This window comes from Cucumis sativus, chromosome 1, assembly GCF_000004075.3.
Source record: "Cucumis sativus cultivar 9930 chromosome 1, Cucumber_9930_V3, whole genome shotgun sequence".
NCBI lineage: Eukaryota > Viridiplantae > Streptophyta > Magnoliopsida > Cucurbitales > Cucurbitaceae > Cucumis > Cucumis sativus.
In genome coordinates this window covers 22,412,150-22,437,430 of record NC_026655.2, presented here as the reverse complement: position 1 = coordinate 22,437,430, position 25,281 = coordinate 22,412,150, and the positions used below count along the sequence as shown (strand labels likewise).

General features: G+C 34.5%; 4 protein-coding genes across 5 annotated transcripts; 3 read left to right on the top strand and 1 right to left on the bottom strand.

Annotated features, from left to right (window-relative positions):
- Positions 1–2,291: 2,291 nt before the first annotated feature.
- Positions 2,292–6,215, top strand: LOC101212110 (cation/H(+) antiporter 24). 2 transcript variants are annotated; one of them, XM_031880218.1, is made up of 4 exons: positions 2,292–2,941; positions 3,551–4,558; positions 4,705–5,210; positions 5,389–6,215. In XM_031880218.1, exons 1-4 carry the CDS (start codon positions 2,612–2,614, stop codon positions 6,059–6,061), a joined length of 2,517 nt encoding a protein of 838 aa, XP_031736078.1. In that variant the 5' UTR covers positions 2,292–2,611; the 3' UTR covers positions 6,062–6,215. The 2 variants fall into 2 exon arrangements, with proteins under 2 accessions (XP_031736078.1, XP_011658753.1); XM_011660451.2 differs by having other exon boundaries at positions 2,297–2,941; positions 5,419–6,215.
- A 305-nt stretch (positions 6,216–6,520) lies between these two features.
- On the bottom strand, positions 6,521–9,768 carry LOC101212354 (laccase-3). Its single transcript, XM_004153642.3, has 6 exons — positions 9,601–9,768; positions 8,967–9,118; positions 8,290–8,534; positions 8,049–8,177; positions 6,974–7,918; positions 6,521–6,859 (listed from the first exon to the last, which is right to left on the bottom strand). Exons 1-6 carry the CDS (start codon positions 9,721–9,723, stop codon positions 6,729–6,731), a joined length of 1,725 nt encoding a protein of 574 aa, XP_004153690.1. The 5' UTR covers positions 9,724–9,768; the 3' UTR covers positions 6,521–6,728.
- A 3,283-nt stretch (positions 9,769–13,051) lies between these two features.
- On the top strand, positions 13,052–18,559 carry LOC101206152 (sorting nexin 2A). The gene is made up of 5 exons (XM_004145195.3): positions 13,052–14,374; positions 14,469–14,678; positions 14,960–15,220; positions 17,287–17,373; positions 18,138–18,559. Exons 1-5 carry the CDS (start codon positions 13,322–13,324, stop codon positions 18,216–18,218), a joined length of 1,692 nt encoding a protein of 563 aa, XP_004145243.1. The 5' UTR covers positions 13,052–13,321; the 3' UTR covers positions 18,219–18,559.
- Positions 18,560–20,736: 2,177 nt separating this feature from the next.
- LOC101204511 (exocyst complex component EXO70B1) lies at positions 20,737–23,143 on the top strand. The gene has a single exon (XM_004154289.3). It carries the CDS (start codon positions 20,882–20,884, stop codon positions 22,784–22,786), a length of 1,905 nt encoding a protein of 634 aa, XP_004154337.1. The 5' UTR covers positions 20,737–20,881; the 3' UTR covers positions 22,787–23,143.
- Positions 23,144–25,281: the final 2,138 nt, after the last annotated feature.

Below are 25,281 nucleotides of genomic sequence, written 5' to 3'. Positions count from 1 at the left end.
AAGTCAAAGCTTACGTTAAGTTTTGTGATCCTCTTTCATTGTACTGTTCTTACATTTTCTGTCCCTTTTTCTTTTCCCTTCTCTCTTCTCACCTTTTTAGTAACTATATCTTTCCCCTTTTTCTTCCTTTTACCCCTTTTTTCCCAATCTATATCTAATCATAAATCAAACTTGGAATACAGCCACCCCATGATCAATTGCTCATTGCCCTAAATATGATGACCTTTTCTCATTTCATTCCTCATTCCTACTAAAGTTTTCCTTTATTTTTCCCAACATGGGATTGAAGCTTTTATTAACTTCCCCCCCATGAATGCTCATTTACACGGAAATAATAATGAAAATAAAAAGGGTGAGTAATGTGAATGACGAATGTTCTCTCAATGGAAAACCTTTTTTCTTTTACTCCCTTGCTTCCATGAAAAATTTAAAATATTTATAAAAATCATAATCAAAGTTGTGGAAAGAATAGATGAATGAATATAATTCTACATATATTTTTGTCATAGTTAGAAGTGGGAAATTGTTTATAACATAAGGTAAGGGAAAAGTGGAAAACTAGTAGATGGGATTTAAGAAAAAGTTATGAATTCCAAAATTTAAAAGTAAAAAAAAAAAAAAGAATGGATTTAAAGGTAAAAGTCAAATGAAGGTGTGGTGATTGGAAAGGGATAAAAGTTACTTTACAATGTCGGCAACCCCCTGCCCTGCTTGCTGCTATGCTATGCTATGCTCTGCTTCCCCGTCACATCGTATCGTATTTTCGATATTGAGAAATGAAAATTTAGTATTCAACACATAAATTATCTTCCCTTTGTAAAAATATCCATTTATTCTGATCTAACAATGGATCAAGGTGACATGCTTCCTTCTTCAATTTTCAAGGCTTAGAGAGGTTCTACTCATCAAACAGAGAGAGGAGGATTCATCCAACCTCACCCTTGACTAAGGCCAAGGCCAGTTAACCCTTTTTTTTCTTTTGTTAAGATCACTTCAATCTCTTAGTCCAATATTGCATGATAGGTTCATGTTGATTAATATGTAGAAGGCATAAGTTAAAAAGCAGAAAAAGGTAAAATGTGTAAATGAATAATGGTTGGTTGGGGGATTGATGGGGGAAATGGAAAAAGGATAAAGTTGAAATTATATTGGTGTTATGTGGCATTTAATGGCACCTTAGAAGAGCTCAAAACCCTATCTATCTATTTCTCTATCATCATTTTTGTGCAAGTAAAAAGAAAAGAGAATCCCCCACTGCCCACAAAAACCTCCTCTTCTTATGTTTACCTTTTCACTGCCAAACCCTATGCCTACCCCTTTCTTTCCTTTGACCCCTACTTTCTTTTCTCCACCAACTCTCTCTATATTTACCAAATATTACTATCTCTCTCTCTTTTTTTGTCCCATTGTTATATTTTTACTATATCTTTTTTTCTCAATGTCATTTCATAGTTTCATATGGACACTCTTATCATTATTTTAGGTTCCATTCAGTAAAGGTTAATAAAGGAGAATTGAAATCAAGTCACTTTGGAAATCTTTTATTATTCTACCTTTAACTGCAATTTTTATCTTTATAATCTGGATAAAAGCTTAACTGTTGTACAAAAGCATACAACATCTCTAGTGTTCGTGTAAGTATTCATACTACAATCAAGCAAATATTAAAAAAAATTCATTAGTTTATTAGATTCGGAGTGTATAACAAGCAAATATTCTATTGAATATAATCACATATTTACTAAATAATAAAATAGTTTAATATTGTTTGAGGACAAAATTTTAGTCCATGACCAACTCTGTAGAATTAGAAAGTTAGCCTTCCCATCCCACTTGGATAGAGGAAATTAAACTAAACTAAACTGATGAAGATGAATTGAATAATCTATTTTTAACCAAGAGTACTGTCAAAACAAACCAAACTGATCATCAGCAAACAAGAATGATGCTAAACTTTGTATGGAAATACGAACCAAAGCTAAGGCCGCAAATTGTCCTAAACACAAAGGATCACATACATGATATAACTTATAATCCACCAACAGTAGTAAGACTAAAAAACGACTAGAGATCCAGGAATGATAACCCTCCACCCACGTACTCCAATTGTGGGAACTACCTGATCAAATGCTTCCACCTAAATGACCCACCACAATCTTCAACAAACAAACATAACCCAATACTTCATATAGTACAAAGAATATTATACATTATAAAAGTATAAAAACTATGGATATTATCTAGATAGACCACCATCACATTTTGGATAACCAAAGAAGAAGATTGATTTTCATTGAGCTGTAAATTGAAAGAGGTTTGACCATATTTGAAAGCGATCGTAGGGTATGTAAATAAATAAAATAAAATAAAATAAAGAAAGAGAAAAAGGGATTATAAGAAGCATAGGAACCACAGAGGAAGAAGAGAAAAATGATCGATTGAGCATAAAAGACGATTGGAATATAAGAGTTGAAAAATCCCCATTCAACGCGTCTCCACTCTCCTTTGAATGATTTCTTTCTAATTTCTTCTTTTGATGTAAAAAAATTAAAGAAAGAAAGAAAGAAACAACAACAATAATAAAATAGTAATTATTATAATTTGAAATTGCATGGTAAGGGTGATTCCAGTAGTGGGTGGTAACTTTGCGCAATATGTGTGGCGCAACTTCCACGGCGGTGGCGGGGATATTATTACTGGAAAGATGGCGGAGGGAATTCAGGTGGTGGGCGGGGTGGGAGAGAAAACCGGCCTGGACGGACCCAGCATGGCATGTAGGATTTCACATCCAAAAACTCCGGGGGTTTTTTATGGATCAAACCCTCTTGAAGATTCATTCTCGGCTTTGCTTTTGGATCTTGTCATTGTAATTTTCATTATTCATCTTCTTCATTTTTTACTTAGGCCTCTCCATCAGCCTAAAATCGTCTCTCAGATCCTCGTAAGATCTTTTTCTATCCCTTCACTCTTATTAATTCCTTCCCATATCTATATATCTATTTTATCAATCTATCTATCTTTCTGCTGCTGCTACTGTTTATTTAGTTTTTAAACTTTTACGAGTTATGGCTGATTCTTCAACTCTTATTTTCATTTTTGAAACAAAAACTTAAAAACACCTGATGTGTCTAACATTTTGAAATCTAACCACAAAAACAATGTAATTTTTGGATTCAAATTTATATATAACTTAGATTAGTTATTTTATACAAATCTATTTATGTGATAGGTAGATTCTTTATAACTCATTTAATTGGATTCTCAAATTTTTTATATAAACTTAAAATGGTCTGGTTTTAAATATATATGTAGAGCAATTTTGTGGTTTCAAAATGACCACCCTAAGTTTAATGATAGTACTGAACTTTGAAAGTTAAGATTTAAATCTTTTTTCGTAAATGTTTTTGCATTTTGTTGTTAATATTTTGAAGTTTAGATTGTTATATATATTTGAGATTAGAGTACATTTCATCATACCATAGCTCAAATCTAATTTATGATTATCATTGGATTGATTGTGGAATATTTGATTGTTTGTTGTGTATAAAAGGGGGGTTTTATCATCGGACCATCGGTTCTAGGCCACAACAAGAACTTCAGACTAAATTTGTTTCCAGAAGATGTGAGTTTCTTGGTAACCAACATCGGTTTAATCGGTTTCATGTATTTCTTATTCATTTCCGGAGTCAAAACCGATCTCAGCCTCATAAAAAAAGCAGGAAAGAAAGAATATTTCATTGCTTCCTTTAGCGTAGTGGTTCCATTAGTACTAAACATCTCATTTGCATTACTCATAAGAAAATCCATGGACGAAAACCTTGCCAAATTCTCTTCCATTGGTGCTGTTACTTCCTCTTTAGCCATCACTGCCTTCCCTGTCGTCCACCCGATTCTCCATGAGCTCAATCTCTTGAGCTCTGAGGTCGGTCGTATGTCGATGTCGATCTCGATAATCAGCGACGCCGTAGGCATCAATGCAGTCATTGCGTTTGAGGCTGCAATACAAGGAGAAACGGATGCAATGAATGCATTATGGTACCTAATTTCACTAATTATTTTGTTGGGTTTCATTGTGTTTGGTGTAAGAAAAGTAATGCATTGGATTATTAAGAGGACTCCTGAAGGGCAGGCTGTGGAACAAGGATTTATTATAGCAATTTTGCTTGGGGTTTTGACAATGGGATTTTTAACTGATTTGTTTGGGATTGCTATTCTTAATGGTCCACTTTGGTTGGGTATGGCTATTCCCGATGGTCCTCCTTTGGGCTCAACTCTTGTGGAGAGGAGTGAGACTATAATTTCTGAGCTTTTGATGCCTGTTTCATTTGCTTTTGTGGGGCTTTACACTGATGTTTTCGAAATGGCTAAGGCTGGTTGGCCTACTTTGGCGCCTTTGTTTTTCTTGGCATTGGCTGGTCATTTCTTTAAGCTTGGTGCTACTCTCATTCCGTCTCTTTTCTTTCAATTGCCCCTTCGAGATAGTCTTGCGGTTAGTTTCATCATGTGCTTGAGAGGCCAAGTCGAAATCATTCTCCTTCTTCATTGGATTGATAAAAAGGTAAGCATATACATCATACAATAACTTACTTTTGATTTTCTCTTATAAACTATAAACTAAGATGTCAATTTTTATACTAAAAAACCAAACCAAACTTGTTTTGTTTTGTTTTTATTGCACTTCTAACCGAGACAGTTATGTGACAGATTATAAAAATCCCAGAATTCACAATGCTGGTGCTAATGACTGCAACTGTAACAGCAATATTAACTCCATTAATAAGCATTTTGTACGACCCAACAAAGCCATACATGGTGAGCAAAAGAAGAACAATTCAACACTTACCCCCACAGACAAAGATGAAAATAGTAGTGTGCATAGAAGATCAAGAAGATGTAGCAGCATTAGTGAGTTTACTAGACATGTCTAACCCAACGGCGGCTAGCCCATTCTCCATCTACGCCCTCCATCTCATCGAGCTGGTAGGCCGAGCTGCCCCCGTCTTCATCGACCATAAAAAAAGCAAAGCTCCTTCGAAGTACACCGCCTCTGACTCCATCCACAATGCTCTCAAGCTCTACGAGGAGGCTCGCTCCGAGCTTGTCAAGTTACATACCTACACTGCTGTCGCACCTAAGCGAACCATGAATCAAGACATTTGCGAGCTTGGTTTGATCAAAAGGGCCAATCTCATCTTCCTCCCGTTTAGCAGGTAAGAATAGTTCCTGTTTTGGTTCTTATATTTTAAATTCTTCAATTTTAATCGATGTACAGTGATCTAATTTTAGTCTTCATACTTAAATTGGATACATTTTCAAAAGTTATAGTAAAAATGGTAATGGATGATAAAATGTTTTTTTGAAAATAAATAATCAACTAGAAGAGAAAAGAGTAACTCGGGTATGTTTTACACGTACAAGAAATGGACAACATTCAGGAGTGAGATTACAAGATATGAACACAAGTGTATTAGAACATGCACCATGTTCAGTGGGGATTCTAGTAGACAAATGCAATCTGCACAGCCCAATGGTAGGACAAGCATTTTGGAACTCAGCTCAACATATTGTTGTTCTGTTTCTTGGAGGAGCAGATGCAAGAGAAGCACTTGCATATGCAGACAGAGTCATCGGAAACCAGGACGTTTACGTATCGGTAATAAGATTTCTGGCACAAAATTCAAGAGGAGACAATGAGTTTGAGAAGAAACTTGATGATGGAATGGTAACTTGGTTTTGGGTAAAGAATGAAACAAATGAGAGAGTGATTTATAGAGAAGTAGTTGTGAGAAATGGAGCAGAGACAATTACAGCAATACAATCACTGAATGATGATTCATATGATTTAGTGATTGTTGGAAGAAAACAAGGGATAAACCCAGTGCTTCTTGAAGGATTATCAAATTGGAGTCATCAAAATGAGTTGGGAATTGTTGGTGATTTTGTTGCTTCTGAGGATTTTACTGCAGCAAGTTCCGTTTTGGTTTTGCAACAGCAAATTTTAAGAGATCAAGGTCAGTTTTCTTCTGGGATTTGTGGCAAAATTAGGTTTGATATTCGCTAGGAATATATTTCAATGTTGTTGTGTGTACATTATGTAATTAATTAACTGATTATTTGATTAGACGACTTAGATTGTTATTATTATTGTGTACATGGAATCAAATTATATATATATGATTCAACCAAATCTAACCTTTTGAATGCCTTTGACTCAAGTTCGAAAGTGCACTTGTTATCTTTGTGTTATTTGTTACATGTATGATTCTAAAATTAAGATGAATGTGTTAATATAATCTCTAAACTCTAGAAGTACCACCGTTTTGTAAGTAATTCTCTCTAATAAACTTGTTCTCGAATAACCATGCAAATCCGTTTGTCGATTTTGATAACGTTCTTTATTTGTTGATGTCATGACACTAACATTATTAATACATGTCTTGCTTTAATCAATTAGATCCAAGGGAGGAAGTTTGACCAAACAATTTGAAACTTTAATGGGAATTAAGATGAGATATATGGAGAAATTAGAAAAGGATATACTGTGTGTTGCCAATGTAAATAAAGAAGGCTTCATTTTCACTCACATAATTAAGGATCATGACATTGATGTTACTTTTTTGATGTGTTTTGGCAATGAAAATGGAAAAGAAATCATAATAATTATATAAAAAAAAATGCATGCAAGCTAGAAGGAATTAAAACCCTTTCACAATGGATGGGTTATTGGATTAACAAGGAGGGAGATCCGGCGGCGGAGGAATGACAGATTGCATCTCTCCTTCTCCATTCTCAACAAGAAAAACCATGGCTAATCCCCAAGCAAGGTGTGAGTCTATATGGCAATGCATCAACCAAGCCCCTGCATGTATCATCATTTTCAACAATAGTTCGTTACCATTTAATTAAAAACCTTTTTAATTAATCAATTAATTCATGTATATATAACACATAATCATTGCAGACTATCTCTCACCTGGGTTATCAGCAATGAAACGAATTGCAACCCAACCACCGGTGGGCGTTCCAATGGTGTTTCTCACCGGGGGGTCGATAAGATTAAACCTCGCTGGGTCTGTCCTCGGGTTAAAATTACCAAAACCGGAACCAACAACGTAGAAATGGTAGCCATGGAGATGCATTGGGTGGTTTTCAGGAGTTACGATGCTAGTATCTTGCAACACAATTTGCACACTCGATCCATATTTAAGCTTATAAGCCTTTGTCCCTCGGCGTGGCTGCCACAACCCTCTGCTCACATTCCCAGTGTAATCGAATTGCAGCGGTGGAAACGGCGGAAAGTCGGCGGTGAAAACGCCGGGAACACCTTGGTAATAGGCTTGCATTATGGAATTGGACTTTGGGAAAACGAAGGAAACATTGTTAATGCTGGCAGTGAAGCGAGTGCCATTGGGGCCTTGGCAGCGAGGGCTGTTTGGGTTGGTGCAGTTGTTGAGGCCTAATCCAACAGTGAAGAATAAGTTCTCATCGATGTGCAAGGGGACGCTCACTCGGTTGGGGCTTCGGAGTTGGTCGGTGAATCGGGTGGCGGTTGGGGTGTCGTTGAAATTTGGGAGTTGGGCTAGAATGGGTTGTGGATTTTGTTGTGGTGGGAGATTGTTGTATTGGAGGATGGCGGTGGTGGTGGTGTTGTCGAAGGGGGCGTTTTGGGCGGTGTTGTAGGCTGTGGCCGCCATGTAGTAATAAGCTGGTGGTTGGTTGGCTGTTACAAGAACGTCAGTAGTTTGACCGGGTCCAACCATTATAACATTTGTAGCAAATGGTTTGGTGTAAGCTGCGTCCACTGCCACTACTGTCATCTGGTGGTTTGCAATGGAAAAGAACAGCTCTTGATTCAATGCAGAGTTTATAATTCTTAGAAGAATCGTCTCACCCGAATCCACTGCCAATCTCATCGTCTCTGCCCAATAACATTACCAAAACCTCTTTCCTTACTTTTCCGGTGGAATGATTAAAAACCTTAAGCTAAAGTCATTGCATTATTAACACTTAAAACAAAACATAACAATTATCAATTTATTCAAACTAACCTTTCTTGGAACAAATATAGAAATCTCCAGGCTGCCCATTGATGGTGTAAGCATCAGAGACATTAGGTCCTGCTCCGGTAAAAAGTGCTTGCCTCAACACACTAATTGGGTCTCTGTCAAACCATTCCCCTGTTTCATAAAAACAAGGTTTATCATTTTATTTATTTGACAACAGAACAACACAAGTGACTAACTCATGTATTTTCTTTAGAAAGATTTGATGAGAGATATTTGGAGTTACCAAGAAGAAGAGGAAATTCTTTTTTGGGCATTATGAAAGGGCGTGGAGAACCGAGCTTGGGATAGATAATGAGAGCACCATAGACAGTGGCTCGAAGCCATCGGCTGTGAGCATGCCACCATAGAGTCCCCTCTTGGCCCTCAATGGTGAATCTGTAGGTGTAGGTGCCCCCTGGCTTTATGGAGCATTGGGTTATAAACTCTGGCCCATCCGCCCATGGATTCCTCAGCTGCCTTATCCCATGCCTATTCGTATCACACCCAAAATTAGCCCAAACATTCAAACAAACAAGGGTTGTCACCACAACTTGAAAGGGTTTATTAGCCAAAGAGAAAGTTTATATTCATTTAAAATCATTTTATAGAAACCCTTTTTTTAAAAATAAAATTTAAATTGAATAATTATTGACACCCTTAATCATCACCTACTTACCATCCAAAAGGGATTAAGCTAAACTGTTGAATAATGAATACTATTTAATCCATATGTTTGACTTAAACACACTATTCTATTCTGTTTTTCTTTTTGTATAATTGGAAACAAAAAGAAAGAGTTACCTTTTTGGGAATGACTTGTGGAGTTAGGGATTTGCCATTAAAAGATAAAGATTTGTTAATTGTTGTTAAATCAATAATCGTGGGTTAGAGTGTAATGAATTTTGGTTAGAAGAAAATTACCAATGGAGAGAAACATTGTAACGGGCAGCATTAACAACTTTGATGACAAGGGAATCCCCATCTCTTACTGCTAGAGTTGGTCCTGGGAATTGCCCATTCACTGTTATGATGTTGTGGACTTTGCATAGCCTCTTCACTGGTTTTGGTTGCACCTGTTCGTTCATTTTTCCACAAAACCACACGTAAATCACATAATATTTCTTTTAAAAAATTTATTAGCTATTTCAAGAGAGTCGTACGCTTCGTTTAGTAAGAAAGGAAGAAGTTTAGAGCCAAGAACAACGGTTTAAAACCTAATATTTTATATATACTTTTTAGAAAAATCAAATGGTTGTTAAACGAGGCTTTGTTTTTCAATTTGGCTAATAGTTCAAATATCTACGTAGAACAAGTTAAAACTACGAGTGAGATAGTGCATGAAAATAAGTATACATAAATTTTGAAAAGTAAAGTATTGTTCGGTAACCATTTGAATATTTTTGAAATTACGCGTAGAGCCAAAGAATGGTAGATTTTTATATTCGTAGAGGAAGAAAGTCGGATGAAAACTATATCACCAAACAAGAAATGTAAAGTTAAAAGTAGAAAACAAAAGAGAGGAGAGAGTTTGCATGGAAAGAGTTGGAGAACTTACAATGAACTGATGGAAGTGAGTTTTTGGAAGAGGAAAGGCAGAGAGGAAAGGGAGGAAGGCCAAAAGAGAAATAAGTAAGAAGAAAGAGCAGAAAGACTTGTGTGTGTTAACAAACTCCTCCATTTCTCTCTGTTTGTGATCTGTGATGTGTTTTTGGTAGATGAAGAAGGAAGTTAATAAGAGGTGATATTTATAATCAGAAAAAGAAAAGAAGAAGAGGGAAAATGAAATATTAAATGAAACATATTGTTGGAAGATTAGGTTTAGAGAGTGAGCAGAGGTGTGTAGTGAGGATTTAAGGTTTAAATGATCTTTTTGGTCCAACCATAATGGGGATTTGTTGTACCCACTTCCCTTCTCCCCTTCTCACACTGCTACTCATTTTCCATAACACATAAACATTCAATTCTAAACTTCATATACTATACTATACCATGTAACCACACATAATATCTCATTATCGGTATATTCCAAGGCCTCATCATCTATAGTTTCATGCCACTAATTCATGGAAATACGATCAACAGAATTAGCTTTGCTATTATATTAAAATGTTTTGAAGCTAAGTATATCGATTTACTCTCTTCTAATTGCCTGAAGTTTATAATCCGAGTCAACTAAACTACTAAATTTAGAAACTTCATTATGATTAGAAATCATGTATGTAAACTTCAAATGTTTATTTTACAACGTAAGAAAATAATGAATAAGAGTTTAAATCAATTCATTTATAGAATTTAAATGACATTCTCACATATATTATTTAATAATAAAAACAATAAGTTGATATTACACAAACATTCTTTTAACACATTATTTTAACAATATTGCCTTGGCCAATCTCATTGAAAACGTTTCTTCTAAAAAATGATTAAGTAACTTAATTGACATGATTAAGACAACTATTACCATGTAAATTTGTCATGAAAAAACCACACTTGTTTTAGAACCATCAATAGCATATTCTGTGCCAGTTGAACTTGGAGTGGTTTAAGTACTTAGAGTTGGGCTTTAATTAAGGATTGGTTAGCTCAACCAAGAGTGAGTGTGTCAACCATCTACTCTAATTTATTTGTATATTCTTTATATATATTCATTGCTTGGAGTTGTTTACTATATGGGGTTGGTTTTAATAAGTATAAGCTTTATTCTTTTTAATATATACATACACATAGAATAAACTTGGAAAAAAATAATAATGCGTGTTTAAAGATATATGAAATAATAAAACAACTTCAATCAATATAATACAGTTTAGAAGTGAAACGAAAAGTAAATTTACGTAAACTTATATCTAAATTGTGTTCAATTATGTAATAATGACATAAAGAATCATGAATAAAAATGACACATATAGCTGACTTTTCTATCGGATGCTTAGCGATCTGTACATATTCTTAACATAATATATTTTAGGTACTATAGTATATATTGTTTCTTACATGTGCAAATAGATTAAATAAAATAATAAAATCCATTTATAACACCTCTAAACTTTAGATGTAATATACGTGAAGTATAGAAATTAAGTCCTCTAACTTTCAAATTGTCCGAATAAATTTTAAAAAATAAAATTGGTTTTGATTACATAGATGGTTTAGTTATTGAAAAAAGAGTTGATATATATATATATATAGAAAAAAGAAACCTAAGTTGAAAGTTTAGATAGAAGAGATTGAAAATGAATGTGCATTGAATATTGTTAGGCAATCAAGTCAAGCACTATACCTAATTCTTTAAAGTTGTCAAACTTCAATTTGTTCATTCTAAAACATAAATATAAAAAGCTTTTTCCCTATGGTACTAATTGGCTTAGTGTACTCTTTTTCTTTTATTTATTTTGTATAAGTTAGAATTAAATTTGTAGTATAATAACAAAGTCAAAAGTAGTTAATGTTGTAATTAAACATCAATCAAGGCACTAATTGGAAATGTGTAGTTGTTAAGTATAATAAATAAAATAAAAGAAGCAGGTCAAGAGGGGAGGGTTTGAGAGATTCGTTATAACAAATTAGTTAGCCTACTTATTGACACACACACATATATATATATATATATTCACCCAAAATCATTATGCACCTTAACAACAATATATATTTTGATATAACTAATTAGGTATAGCACCAATCAACATCTTCCACGTCAAAATTAAAGGAAACTAAATAAATAAGTGTGATTGGTTTAAGTGATTAATTAAGTACAAAACTTATAAAGATATATATAGGGTTTTTGTTTTAGGGATTTATGTTAGTTGTTTTTCAAATTTTCGATTACGGTTTTCACATTTTTTTAAAGAAACATTTGATTGTATAAAATCGTAGTTGAATTCTAGAAGTAACATGTTTTAAGTCGTTTTTTGTTTAAGAAAATTTTGGAAACTTAATTTGGTTTTTAAAATTAGATTAATGAAAAGGAGGATAGAAGAGCTAGTGTTTATAACATTGACTTTTACATTATTCATACTTCTCGAACAATCAATCATTCTACTTATTGTTGTGTTGTGGGAACTTGTTCGTCGTCGAACCTCGTAATTGCCATATCAACTTGGAAGTCGATTTGAATCTTACCAAGATAAGGTTTTTATACCAATACTGGATGGACAGTTTGAGTTCAAGATAGTAATGACAAGTTTAAAGTATTTCTTTTAGCTTGTATTACTAAAGATGTTTCCTTATTAGCGTAATTAAACATGTTAGAACAACAAACCTTTAAAGTATTTCAACAATGGTATGATATTGTCCACTTTGAGTAATATACCCTCGTGGCTTTACCATTCCAAAAGGTCTCACACCAATGCAAGTTGTCCTCACTTATATCTTTTTATCTAACCAATGTGAAACTTTGGTCGTATTACAAAGCAAACAAAAAAAAAAAAAAAAAAAAAGCCAAATCGAACATGATTGATATTTTCTTGAAAAAATACAATGACACAAAGCTAACCGGATAAAAAGGGATGCCCCCTCTTCTCCAATATGAAGGCCGTCATGAAATAGGTTGTCTTCTCATCGATCATAATATCTATTACATGTATCATTATGGTTGTATATGAAATTGGAATGAGAAGTTTTCTTGATCTCATTAATCAAGGAGATAGATGGTTCTCTAGCTAGCTATCGATGGACTCATGGAACACCAAGCTTTGCCGAAAACTCAAACCACATCCATCGTGGTTATATTCTTAAATGTAGAGAGAGACTTCATCGAATCAAACAAGAGGGCATTAGAAAATGAATTAAAATGAAATGTGAAGATAGGACTAGGAAGAATGTCATAATCTAAGGTGACTTAGAGAAGTCCTCAGTTCCATCTCCTTCATTCATTAAATATCAAAGATTTCCAATAACCATTTTTTTTATTTTTTATTTTTTAATTTAGAAAAGTCCACGAGAAATTCCACAAGGATATTGAAAATCTCGGGAGAAGAACACGAAACACTATTTTTACGATACTACCCCTGATCGTTCTTTCTTCCCGTAGACGGGAAGATTTCCTAAAAACGGCACCGTTTGAACCTGAAGGGCTTCACAGTGGCCACGTGCTTGTCTTCCTCACCAGCTTCTCTCCGCCACGCTGCTCGGTGGTCTCCTCCGTTACTCTGCTCTATTCCTCATCTGTTGTTTCTTCAATTCTTCTTTATTGCTCAGAAGCTCATCAAACCAAGTGGTATTTCCTCAATTCTCTCTTGTTTTACTGGATTTTGTTTCCGGGATTAGGTTACAGGATGATGGACTCGGAGAATCAGGGCTTTGAAGCAGCCCAATTGTATTCCTCTCGTGATGAGATGGAAAATTTGGTTCTCAAGGAGCCCTTAAGCTCCAAATCTTTCTCTAATTATCGCAGTGCTATGTCCTCCCTCTCTGATTCCCACCACCCTTTGGCGCCGCCCACTATTCTTACACCCGCTGACTCAGATCCCCTGCTTTCGCCGCCGCTCGATCGAGATCTCCGTAAACCTAATGCGTCTGATCATTTTATCTCTGAGCCGCTTCACTTTTCTGATCTGAGTTTCGGTCCGGTCGATGGGAATCATGTTACTGATGTTAATGGTGTTGAAAGCCCTAGTAAGAGTTCCGTAAGTTCTGGGGGTTTGTCTAGATCTTCCTCTTCCAACTCTGATTATATTAGAATTACAGTCTCGAATCCTCAGAAGGAGCAAGACGTTTCGAATTCGATAGTGCCTGGTGGGAATTCGTACGTTACGTATCTGATCACTACGAGGACGAATATACCAGAGTTTGGAGGATCAGAATTTAGCGTTCGAAGGAGGTTTAAGGATGTTGTGACGCTATCTGAACGTTTGGCGGAGTCCTACAGAGGATTCTTTATACCTCCACGGCCGGATAAGAGTGTGGTGGAGGGGCAAGTGATGCAGAAACAAGAATTTGTTGAGCAGAGAAGGGTGGCGCTGGAGAAATACTTGAGGAAACTAGCAGGGCATCCAGTGATTAGAAAGAGCGATGAGTTTAAGGTATTTCTGCAGGTTCAAGGGAGATTGCCACTGCCAACGACGACTGATGTTGCGTCTAGGATGTTTGATGGAGCAGTTAATCTCCCTAAGCAGTTGCTCAATGAGAGCGCAATGGAGCCTCAGGAGGTGGTTCAGCCAGCCAAAGGTGGAAGGGATTTGTTAAGATTGTTTAAAGAATTGAAACAATCTGTGACGAATGACTGGGGCAGTTCAAAGCCTCCAGTTGTCGAGGAGGATAAGGAATTCTTGGAAAAGAAAGAAAAGTTGCGCGATTTTGAGCAGCAGCTCAGTGCTACATCTCAGCAGGTGAGATGCTTGTTTACTTTATCAGTTAGCCGAACTGTGTATTTGAAAATGTGTATGTTTTTGGTCGTTTTAATTATGGTGACACTTATCTCAGGCTGAATCTTTGGTGAAAGCTCAGCAAGATATGGCAGAAACATTTGGAGAGTTAGGTTTGACATTGATTAAGTTGACAAAATTCGAAAATGAGGAGGCTGTATTCAACTGTCAAAGAGTCTGTGCCAATGACACAAAAAATATAGCAACTGCTGCTGTGAAAGCAAGCAGATTATATCGAGAGCTCAATGCTCAAACTGTGAAACATTTGGTAATTTTTTTAATCTTCCTCAAGATTATGAACTGAAACTTTGCTATTTTTGTTCAAGTTACTTAGCAAATGGCTCTTCTTTTATGTATTACAGTGGACAGTTAGTATTGCTGAAGAAACTCGTACACTCCATACCCTATTCAATTTATCATTTATGTATGTAGATTGTAGACTATGAACCTTAGAGTTCATTCATGTACTGATAGAATAATAGCAGCTAACTGAAGACTTGTGCATTTTATTATAATACTAATTATTTCATAGCTAAATTATATTTTCAGGATGTACTTCACGATTATCTTGGGCTAATGCTAGCAGTTCACGGTGCATTCTCAGAACGCTCAAGTGCTTTACTGACCGAGCAAACTCTATTGTCTGACTTGTCCTCATTGCATACAAGGGCTGAAAAGCTTGAAGCCGCATCATCTAAAGTATTTGGTGGTGACAAATCAAGGATTCAGAAGTTAGAGCAGTTAAAAGAAACCATAAGGACTACAGAGGATGCTAAAAATGTAGCAGTGCGAGAATACGAGCGTATAAAGGTGCTTTCCCATCACATCTACCAGTGTTTTTCCTTTAATATATATTTTAACTGCAGTACATGGATAGGATGTATGTGGTGGCATAATTCTCACCTTGATTTGGAAGCTTCATTGCTCTTATTATCCAGAGTGTTGTAGCTTGTAGTATTCAGAGTTTTGTTTTGATTTTTCTTTGTAATGTTTAAGGATGTTTCTGTGGAAGATGCTCCCATTATTGTTTAGCCTCTCCTTGGGTATATATAGATCTTTAATTATGAACTCAGAAAGTTACACCTGATGCCTATTTTTTACTGGCATCGATATTCTACAGTTGTTACTATAATATGTGCATGCCTAGCATTTTATTGGCATCTTATTTTTTACATTGTCGTTGAGAGGACTTAGGGTTGCTTTCATCAAAGAGCTCTTGGGAAATATCAGTCACTGAAATTGTTTTATTTTATTTATTTTTCTTTATGATCATGGACAGAACTTAAATGCAGAAATTAATTTGGGATAGTTGCAAATTTAGCAATTAAATTCAAATTAATTAAGTATATAGCACAATTTTAAACAAATTGTAAATATAGCAAAATTTGTCAAATTCTATCAATAATATAAGTATATCACTGATAGACCATGTTGCAAATATTGGTCTATCACTGATATACCATATAAAGTCTATCAGCGATACAAGTCTATCAGTGATAGTTTTGCTATATTTGCATTTTTTTTAAAATGTTGCTATATCCTTAATTATTATTGCTAAAATAGTCATCAATTGCAATTTTCCAAATTAATTTAGCACTCTGCCTTGTTATCAAGATCAGGGCAAGCGCTTGTCATTTATGTTTAAGTGTAAACGATTCATTCTTGTAGCCTGTTGGATATGGATAGAGATCTGTTTCATTCATATTAGACGATTTGATTCAGTGCTTTAAGAGTATGTCAAAAGAGATGAAATTTGTTTTGTTATGTTTGAGGAACCTTTAACTAGGGTTTGATTAAACCATCAAGAGTTGGCTCTATAGTCAAAGGGGCAAGGTATAAAATCAGATGTCTTCGAGGTTGCGGTAAAACCATGGCTAGCTACTTCGTATATATTCCTATGTACATGTAAGCTGACTCACGTACTTCTACTTTCAGTTAAAGGAGGAAAAAGATTTCCTCATTTTGGAGATGATTCATAATTAGGAAGTGCTTATCTGATCTTGAGATACTTAGTTGTGGGATTTTCTTTCCTTCTTTCCTGATCAGTAAGATTATTCTCAAGGTGTCAGATCTAGAAGTTCTTTATGTTTTATCCTGATGCCTTATTTCAATATCAATAACTATTGTCTTTTTTTTTTTTTTTATTTCCTTGGAGTAAAGGAGTGAGACACAATGAGATAAGACTTGAACTTTTAGCCTCTAGACTCCATTGAACCATAAGAAGCTTAAGGGTACTGAAGTTTAAAGTCTGTTCGTCTTGTGTATTGATCTGTTCGTCTTGTGTATTGATTAGAAAACTAATATTAGTTTATCTCATTCTTAAAAAATATTAGAATTTGAGTTGTGAGTTTTGTGACAATTTGAACTAGGTACCTTTACTAGTGTCAAACAGAAGCTTATAGTGTAACTCAAATCTTTTTTATTTTTTTATTATTATTATTACAAGAGTGTAAATCAATCTTATCAAATTGTAGTGATGTTAAATATATTCATTTAGGTTTTGTTTAAGTGGGGATTGATGAGGTTTTTTTTTTTTGATTAAATTATATATACTTTTTCTTACGGCTGTTATGCTTCGTCATATGTTTAGCAATACCTAATGATACGAATCTAGGATTTGTAAAGTTTTTAAAATTTAATTCGAGGCATACACCTCATACTCTGCTAGAAGGCCTATGCCTCTGGAAGAAGAGGAGAAGTCTCAATGTTTTCTTTGTTTGTGGAATGTTCTAGAGGTTGCATTTCTTAAAGCTTGACCCAGTTATCATTTCGTGTGAATAACACAATGCGAGTTCTTCCGTGTACCTGCTTTTCTTACTTGCTTTGGCTTCTCAGTCATTTTCTGCGATGACCTGATGATATTGCATGTAATTCAGGAAAACAACAGGAGTGAACTGGAAAGATTCGACAGAGAAAGACAAGCCGACTTCTTGAGTATGTTGAAAGGGTTTGTAACAAATCAGGTACGCACCATCTTGTCTATTGGACAGTCATCAGGTTTTAATTCATAATCATGGTTTGTATGATTGTATGAAATGATTTCTTAATCCCATTCATCAAGTATGGAGATTGACTCATCCCGAAACAGAAACAATATTGTGAAATATTTTGAAAATGCATATTCGTCCGTCATTTTGACCCCTTTTTAATAATGAAAATAACTACTTTTGTTGAGGAAAAAAAAAAAAAGAAAAGAAAAGTGAAAGAATACACAGCTATAAAAAAACTAAGTCCACGATTCCAACTATGCGAAATACTGCCCATAAAATAGTTACAAAATGCCTCCGAAATTCAAGCGTGAAGAAACATGATTTGAATGAGAGACCAAACTTCCAAACTACCTCGTGCATATTCTTCTGTCATTTTAACTTGTGCTGAAGCATGGTTCTGCAAGTTTAGATATTGTTAGTAATTGGTTTAAAAGATTCGTGGAGGCATTTTTAGTTTCCAAGCAGCCATAATCAATTAGTGGAAGGCGGGGCCCAGATGTAGACTACAACCAAAGTATTTATGATTTTAAGAATAAGAAAAAGGTTATAGGTGGAATGTGTGACTTCTATCCAAATTGATATGAATGATTGTGTGAACAGAATCATACGTTCTGATGAGTTCTCTCTGATTTTTGTGAAGATTGACATGAATGATTATGTGAAGGAAATATTACAAAAACTACATGATTTTTTGACCATCCTCAATGTTAAATATGGGAGTTTTTGTTGTTGAATAGGTTGGATATGCAGAGAAAATTTCTGATGTATGGGCAAAGGTAGCAGAGGAGACAAGCAACTATTCAAAGGAGAGCAATTGAACTTGTGTGGGTATCAGTTCAAAGCCTCAAGAACAACATTCTTTTTTCCTCGTTTTTCTTTCTTGATCTCACTAGATTCATTTTACGTCCACTTTGTTGATATAATTTACCATTTTTAAGGTAATAAAATATACAAAGAGGAACACTTGGGGAGGGAAGGTTTTTTTTCAACATCTTATTGCCCAAGTTGTGTCTCTACGAAATGTTTATGTTCACACACTGAGCTGATGAAGTTCGTATGAAACTGAAGTTTGATATTGTAAATTGATCTTCTCGTCTTTCCGATTAGGTTGACTTTTTGATCGATCGTATATATCTACATCAGTTGAGTTTTATCTCGAGCTGGTCTTCTGGTTGTTTTTGTTCTTGTTCTTGTTTTTGTTTTCTTGTGCATTAGAAACCAAAGTCTTCTTCTCTGACCCTATCAATATGAGAACGACAAGTCGTTCATTTGACCCAATCTAAATGGCATTTTCTTGGATTTCCCAATCAATAATGCCAAAGCTACTAATTGCCCTTCTCTTTTTTTTTTTGAAACTTACCCAATTGACCCTCAAGTGTGGGTATTAAATTAATATTCTTTGCTTTAATTTAATATAGAAATGGTCACATATGACCCATTTCTAATATTCATTTATAACTTTCATATACATACATACATATATATATATATTTAATTAATATGTTTGCTTTTTTTATTTCACTACAGCTAAAGAAAGCAGCAAAGTGAATCTAGCAATCATTTTTTTCTTTGGTATTCTTTTGGGTGATTTGTCGTTGGTTATATAATGACAAAACTATAAAGTTTTTGAAAATATAACCATTGATAGTCTACTCCATGCTATTCTTATCATTATTACATTTGTCTTTTAAAAGATTTTTTTTATAAAAATATATAATCAAAGAAAATAGGAAGCTAATTTCCATGTGCTACCCATTGAATTTTTATGACCATCTCATTCATAAACAGATTCAATTTATTCTTATCTAACCATAACTTTAGTAAAACAAGATATCTATTATGTAAGTTTTAAAGTTTCTTGAGTATCAAGGATATGAATTTCAAATGCTCTCCTTCAATATTAGAGAAGGGCTTTGTTTATTAATTGAAATCAATTTAGGGTTGAATTAGTAATTAATTTTAATTTGTATGAATAAATAAGATTAAATTCAAAGTGTAATGCATAATGATTATAAAATCTGAAAAAGAATAGGAAAAAAGTGATTTTGGGTCCCTCTTCCTTATGGAAAAGAGAAGAAAAAGAAAAGCATCCTCTTCTTTCTTTTTTCCAATCTTTGAATCGTCCTTTCATTTTCTCTCCTCCTTCAAGCAAACTCATTTTGATCTTTGAATTTCATGTGTACTTCAACTTTGACTATCCCTTTCCCACTTTTACTTTTCATACATTTTTATTTGTAAACACTTTATATTATTCCTTATTAATCAACACTAATTTTCCAGTCCCCTATTGGTGCTTTTATTTCCTATTGGCTGTCATTTCAAAGTTTGATATATTATTTCCATCTCTAAATTTCAATTCAACTTTTGGTTGTTTCATTCTTTTCTTATCTTTTTCTAAGAGACATCCAGATTATATAAACAAAAGTAAAAGTTATATAATGAAACCTAAATTAATTCAATCATTTCTAAATTATAATGTTGTTGCAATTGCACAAAACAACATATCACCTAATGGTTGTCGGACTTTTCTTTTTTATTTATCATTTCCATGCAAAAATTTAACCTTAATAATATATAATAGGGGTGAACCGTAATAATTAATTAACTTTGAAGATGTCAAATCATATGCATAGTTAAATTTGATATACTATGGTGTCAATAAGTAGGAGGGTTTGTGGCTAAAATCAAATCTTATTTCATATTTGCAATATTATATTTGAATATTATGATGAACTTAGAACTATTTTCATCTCACATTTGCAAAATTTCAGCTAAGTTGACTTTCAATTTGTTCTTTCAACAATAATACTTTTGAATAGAAGGACCCAAGCAATTCAAACAAGATTTAAATAATAAAATGAATATATTATACTTTTGCTACTCTCAAATACATTCAATAAAATTGAAGATTATTTATTGAATTTGAAAATTTAATTGCTTCTAATAAGGGTTGAAGAGTAACATTTTTCTTTTCATGCAATTCACAAACTACACTATGGCAATCTTTGGTAACAATATGATTGTGACCCATATTGGTTTAGTGTAATTTAGATATAATACTGAAATTTACACGTCAACAAGTTTATTTAGTTAGAAAAAAATAATAAATACTCTTTTGTGAACAACAATAAATAGACGCGAGAGTAATATAATTTATTGTATAGTTCAAAGAAATTTAAGTAGGGATAAGATTGAGAATTAATTTATGGATATTGATTGTGTAGGAAGGAGATGGGAAGAGTAATGAGTTAACTTTCCCAATTGATGAACCATAATTATACAAACCAAACCAAACCCAAACCAAACCGCGTCATTTCTCTTCAATCACTCTTCTTTCTTTCTTCTTCTTCCTCAATTTCCTCAATTTCCTCAACCTTCTTTTCTTCTCTCTCGCATTTTCTCAAACACTTTCTTTCTACTCCATTTCCGATGCTTCTTCTTCTTCTTCTCCTTCCCCTTTGATTCTTCTTCCTTCATTCCAATGGTTGACAATGGCGAAGAAAAGTTGCTGGCTATGGCTCGCCACATAGCCAAGACCATGGGTCGCAACGAGTCCATGGCCGATGATATTCTCCAGATATTCTCCAATTTTGATGCTAGGTTTTCCCTCGAGAAGCTTTCTGATAAACCCGATGAGCTTGATCCCAGAGCCCCCACCGCGTTACAGCGCTCTCTCAAGTCTTTAGACCGCCGGATCTCCCAATACTTGGCTGCCGACCATCCCATTTGGGCTGATTCCGCTGATTCCTCTGCTTTTCTCGACTCTATTGATGAGTTGATGGGTATCATTAGGGACTGGGCTCCTATGGCTAGGGATAAGTCTGTTGCTTCCTATCTTGCTCGTGCTGACGATCTGATGCAGCAGGCTATGTTCCGTGTCGACCAAGAGTTCCGGTCGTTGATGGACCGTGGAGGTGAGTCTTTTGAATTGACGCGCCATTTCAGGAACGGTGAGTCAACGGGGGATTTCTGCTTTGATTCTGAGGAAGATGAGGAAGTTGCGGAAGGAATTCTGGGCGATGGCGATGGTATTCAGATCCCTGTGGCCCAGCCGGTGACGGATTACAACATCCTTATTGATGCGCTTCCGTCCGGGACTATCAACGATCTCCATGAAATAGCGAAGCGTATGGTAGCGGCTGGGTTTGAGAAAGAGTGTTCACATGCTTATAGTAGCTGCAGGAGGGAGTTCTTGGAGGAGAGTCTTTCTAGGTTGGGGTTACAGAAGCTGAGCATCGATGAAGTTCAAAAGATGCAATGGCAAGACCTCGAAGAGGAAATTGAGCGGTGGATGAAAGCGATTACCCTCTCTCTTCGAATTCTCTTCCCAAGCGAACGACGCCTATGTGAACGTGTCTTCGTCGGCCTCTCCACCACCGCGGATCTTTCTTTCATGGAAGTCTGCCGTGGATCCACTATTCAGCTATTGAATTTTGCAGATGCGGTGGCAATTGGCTCCCGCGCGCCGGAACGATTGTTCAAAATCCTCGATATGTTCGAGACCTTGAGAGACTTGATGCCGGAGTTCGACTCGGTATTTTCAGATCAGTACTGCTTGTTGCTTAGAAATGAAGCAATTACAATCTGGAAAAGGTTAGGCGGGACAATCAAAGGGATTTTCATGGAGCTCGAGAATTTGATCCGCCGTGATCCGGCTAAAACTCCAGTCCCTGGGGGTGGTCTTCATCCAATTACTCGATATGTGATGAATTACCTTAAAGCAGCTTGCAAATCCCGGCAGACTTTGGAGCAAGTTTTTGACGAACCTGCCCTTCCTTCTAAGGATTACACCAAGTTCGACGACAGAGCAGCAGCATCGTCTTCCTTATCTGTTCAAATGGACTGGATTATGGAGCTTTTAGAGAGCAATTTAGAAGCAAAGTCGAAAATATACAAGGATCTTTCCTTAAGCTCTGTGTTTCTGATGAACAATGGGAGATACATTGTTCAGAAAGTGAAAGACAGTGAACTAGGATCCGTTTTAGGAGACGATTGGATTCGAAAACACTCGGTTAAGAACCGACAATACCTCGGAAACTACCTGAAAAGCTCATGGAGCAAGGTGGTGGGAGCATTGAAAATGGACAGTGGCACTTTAGCTCCTTCGGCGATGAAGGAGAAGCTTCAATCATTCAATATGCAGTTCGAAGAAATCTGCCAAACCCAATCCACATGGGTGATATTTGAGAATCAGCTGAGAGAGGAAACAAGAATCTCAGTTGCCAAAATCCTTTTGCCAGCATATCAAAAGTTCATAGGAAGGTACCAGAGTTTGCCGGAGTTGGCCAAGCGTACAGATCGGTATTTGAAGTACACTGCAGAGGAAATGGAGAGTCGAATCACGGAGCTGTTCGAAGGCGGCAGCTCAGGCAGTGGAAGGAGGTAAAGGGCAAGTCACCCATGTTAAATATTGCTTGTATATCTATACAAAAATGCCATGTTTCATAAAGCTTTTTGGCTTAGAAGTGGACAAAGAAATTTTTGGTTTAGTTGTTGTAATTGGCTTTGATCTGGGTACAACTGCAATTGCAACTGTTATGTGTAGGGGGCCATTCAGAAAATGATTAAGTCTTAAAGCTTTGCCCTTTTGAAGTTTTGAAGTTTTGAAGCTTTTTCTTGAATGATTGATAATGGTGGATTGGATTAGAAGGACGACCTTACTTGAACAGGATCAAATGTACTGTGTTATGGAATTCCAAGACAATGTATGTTTAGATTGAAGCATGGCAGAATTTTAACTTGATGAGACCATGTTTCTTTTCTAGGAAAATGGATATGAATAGGGATTTTAACATTAGCCACCCATTTATAATTTAACCTAAATCAACATGTAATTTGAATTAAGTTTTCATCATATCTAACATTTTATAAACTGTTTTAGTAATTCAAAATTGTCAAGTCCATTCTCTGTATATAATAAACAGAATTCATACCATTGAAATATGGTATCTATCACATTATGATTCAACTACCTCAATTTTAATGCGAACCAACAAATACAATAGTGAGGAGTCAATCATAGCGTTAACATTAGGGCATGCTACACTCTACCTCATCTCACACCTACACCACACTCTTATTTTAAATAGTTTTCATGTCTCAATCTTGCTTAAAAAGCAATCGTCTCCATCATAATTGTGTTTATGTATTTGACTCTCACAACTTACTCATTCAGAATAAAGTTATAGTCATCCCTTATATATTACACAAAACTGTTTATGATGACATTAATTATCCCCAACTTCTATCACATCTTTATCATCCTTTGTCTAATCTGAAATATCACTCCAAAAACTATGCATTTGTTGCAAAACAATGGTGTTTTGTTTTCTGCCACATCATTACTTCCTTTTCTTTTAGAAAACAAAAATACTTCTTTAGTTCATCAGTGATTTTTAGTTCATTTCAATTTAGTTTCTAACATTCAAATCTCAAGATTTGAGTTTTATTTCAAGATGTTCAGTATATTTCTTGAAGTTTATCCTAATTAATTTAATAATGATAATTAATGATGAAGTTTTAAAATTAATTTTAATATTAACGACAAATTGTGAATAAAATATCATTTAACTTAACATGACTATTTTAACATAATTTAATTTTTATAATTATTTTTAAATAGATTTTTTTTCAATAATAAAAAAAGAAAACAAACGATTTAAACTCTATTTGATGTGAAAAATAAATAAACAAAGGAATCAAAACAAATAGAGAACAATAGAATATTTTCTGAACTCAGTTGAGCTAAAACTCTACATTTAGTTCTTACTTAATTTTTAAAAAAAATTATTTGCAAATTTGATACATTGAATTGTATGCAAAAAGACATATAGTGTGTTAAGATTTATGAACCTTTAATTAGGACTACAAATCCCAATTATTATTATTATTAATTATACACTATAAGATCAATTGGGTTTTAAAATTTGGCCACAAATCCAATCTCTCATTACAACTAAAAAGGAAATACTTTTGAATTTTGGTATATCTTAAAAATAGTTAATTAAATTATCTTTTGACTTATGATATTGACTTCATTTACTTTGTTTTATTCAATAAATTAACCACAAGATTAAAGCCTAATCAAAGATGTGTGTGTTGATATTATATTAATCTGATCTCTACACTCCATTTGCGTCTTAAATTCAATATCTACATTGGAATACTAATAATATTGCCTCTTCATTTTTCCCCCTTTAAATATTACTTTGATTAGTGTGATATCTTACCATACTTTATTGTCATATTCTTCTTTTATCTATAATTTCTTTAACATATTGTATTCAACATGGTCGAAAATTTTTGAGGGAATATTATAACATATTTATCGATAAATGAACAGTAATTACAGTGAATAATATGTAGTTAGACTTCTCAAAATGTGAGAATCTATTCCTAAAATATGATAGAAAGATTAAATATGATCTAGAGAAATCAGGCTGATCAGAATCACCGACAACACAAACTTCAAAATTATAAAGAATCCTTCCACAAAAAGTACCAAAGTACTCTCAAATAATTAACAAGAATATAACAATCAAAGAGACATAGGACAACTACCCTAGCAAACTCAAAAGCTATATCTTACACCAAATCACACCTAACATTCAATTTTACTATGGTAGTAAAAGTTTCTATCTTGTCTATATGTTTTTATATAATTTCAATAGCTAATTCATATTTTATCCAATGTACTTATGGTCGTTAATCAATCCTAAACTTTGATACCCTCAATGAACAAACTCTCGAAATCATGCATAGACCAAATTCTATCATCGTGATTTAAATTGAAAATAGAGCATACATATATTAGTAATTTGAAGGAATAGTTTTACAAAACTAAAAGTGATTATTCTATACTATATACCAATCCATATCAAA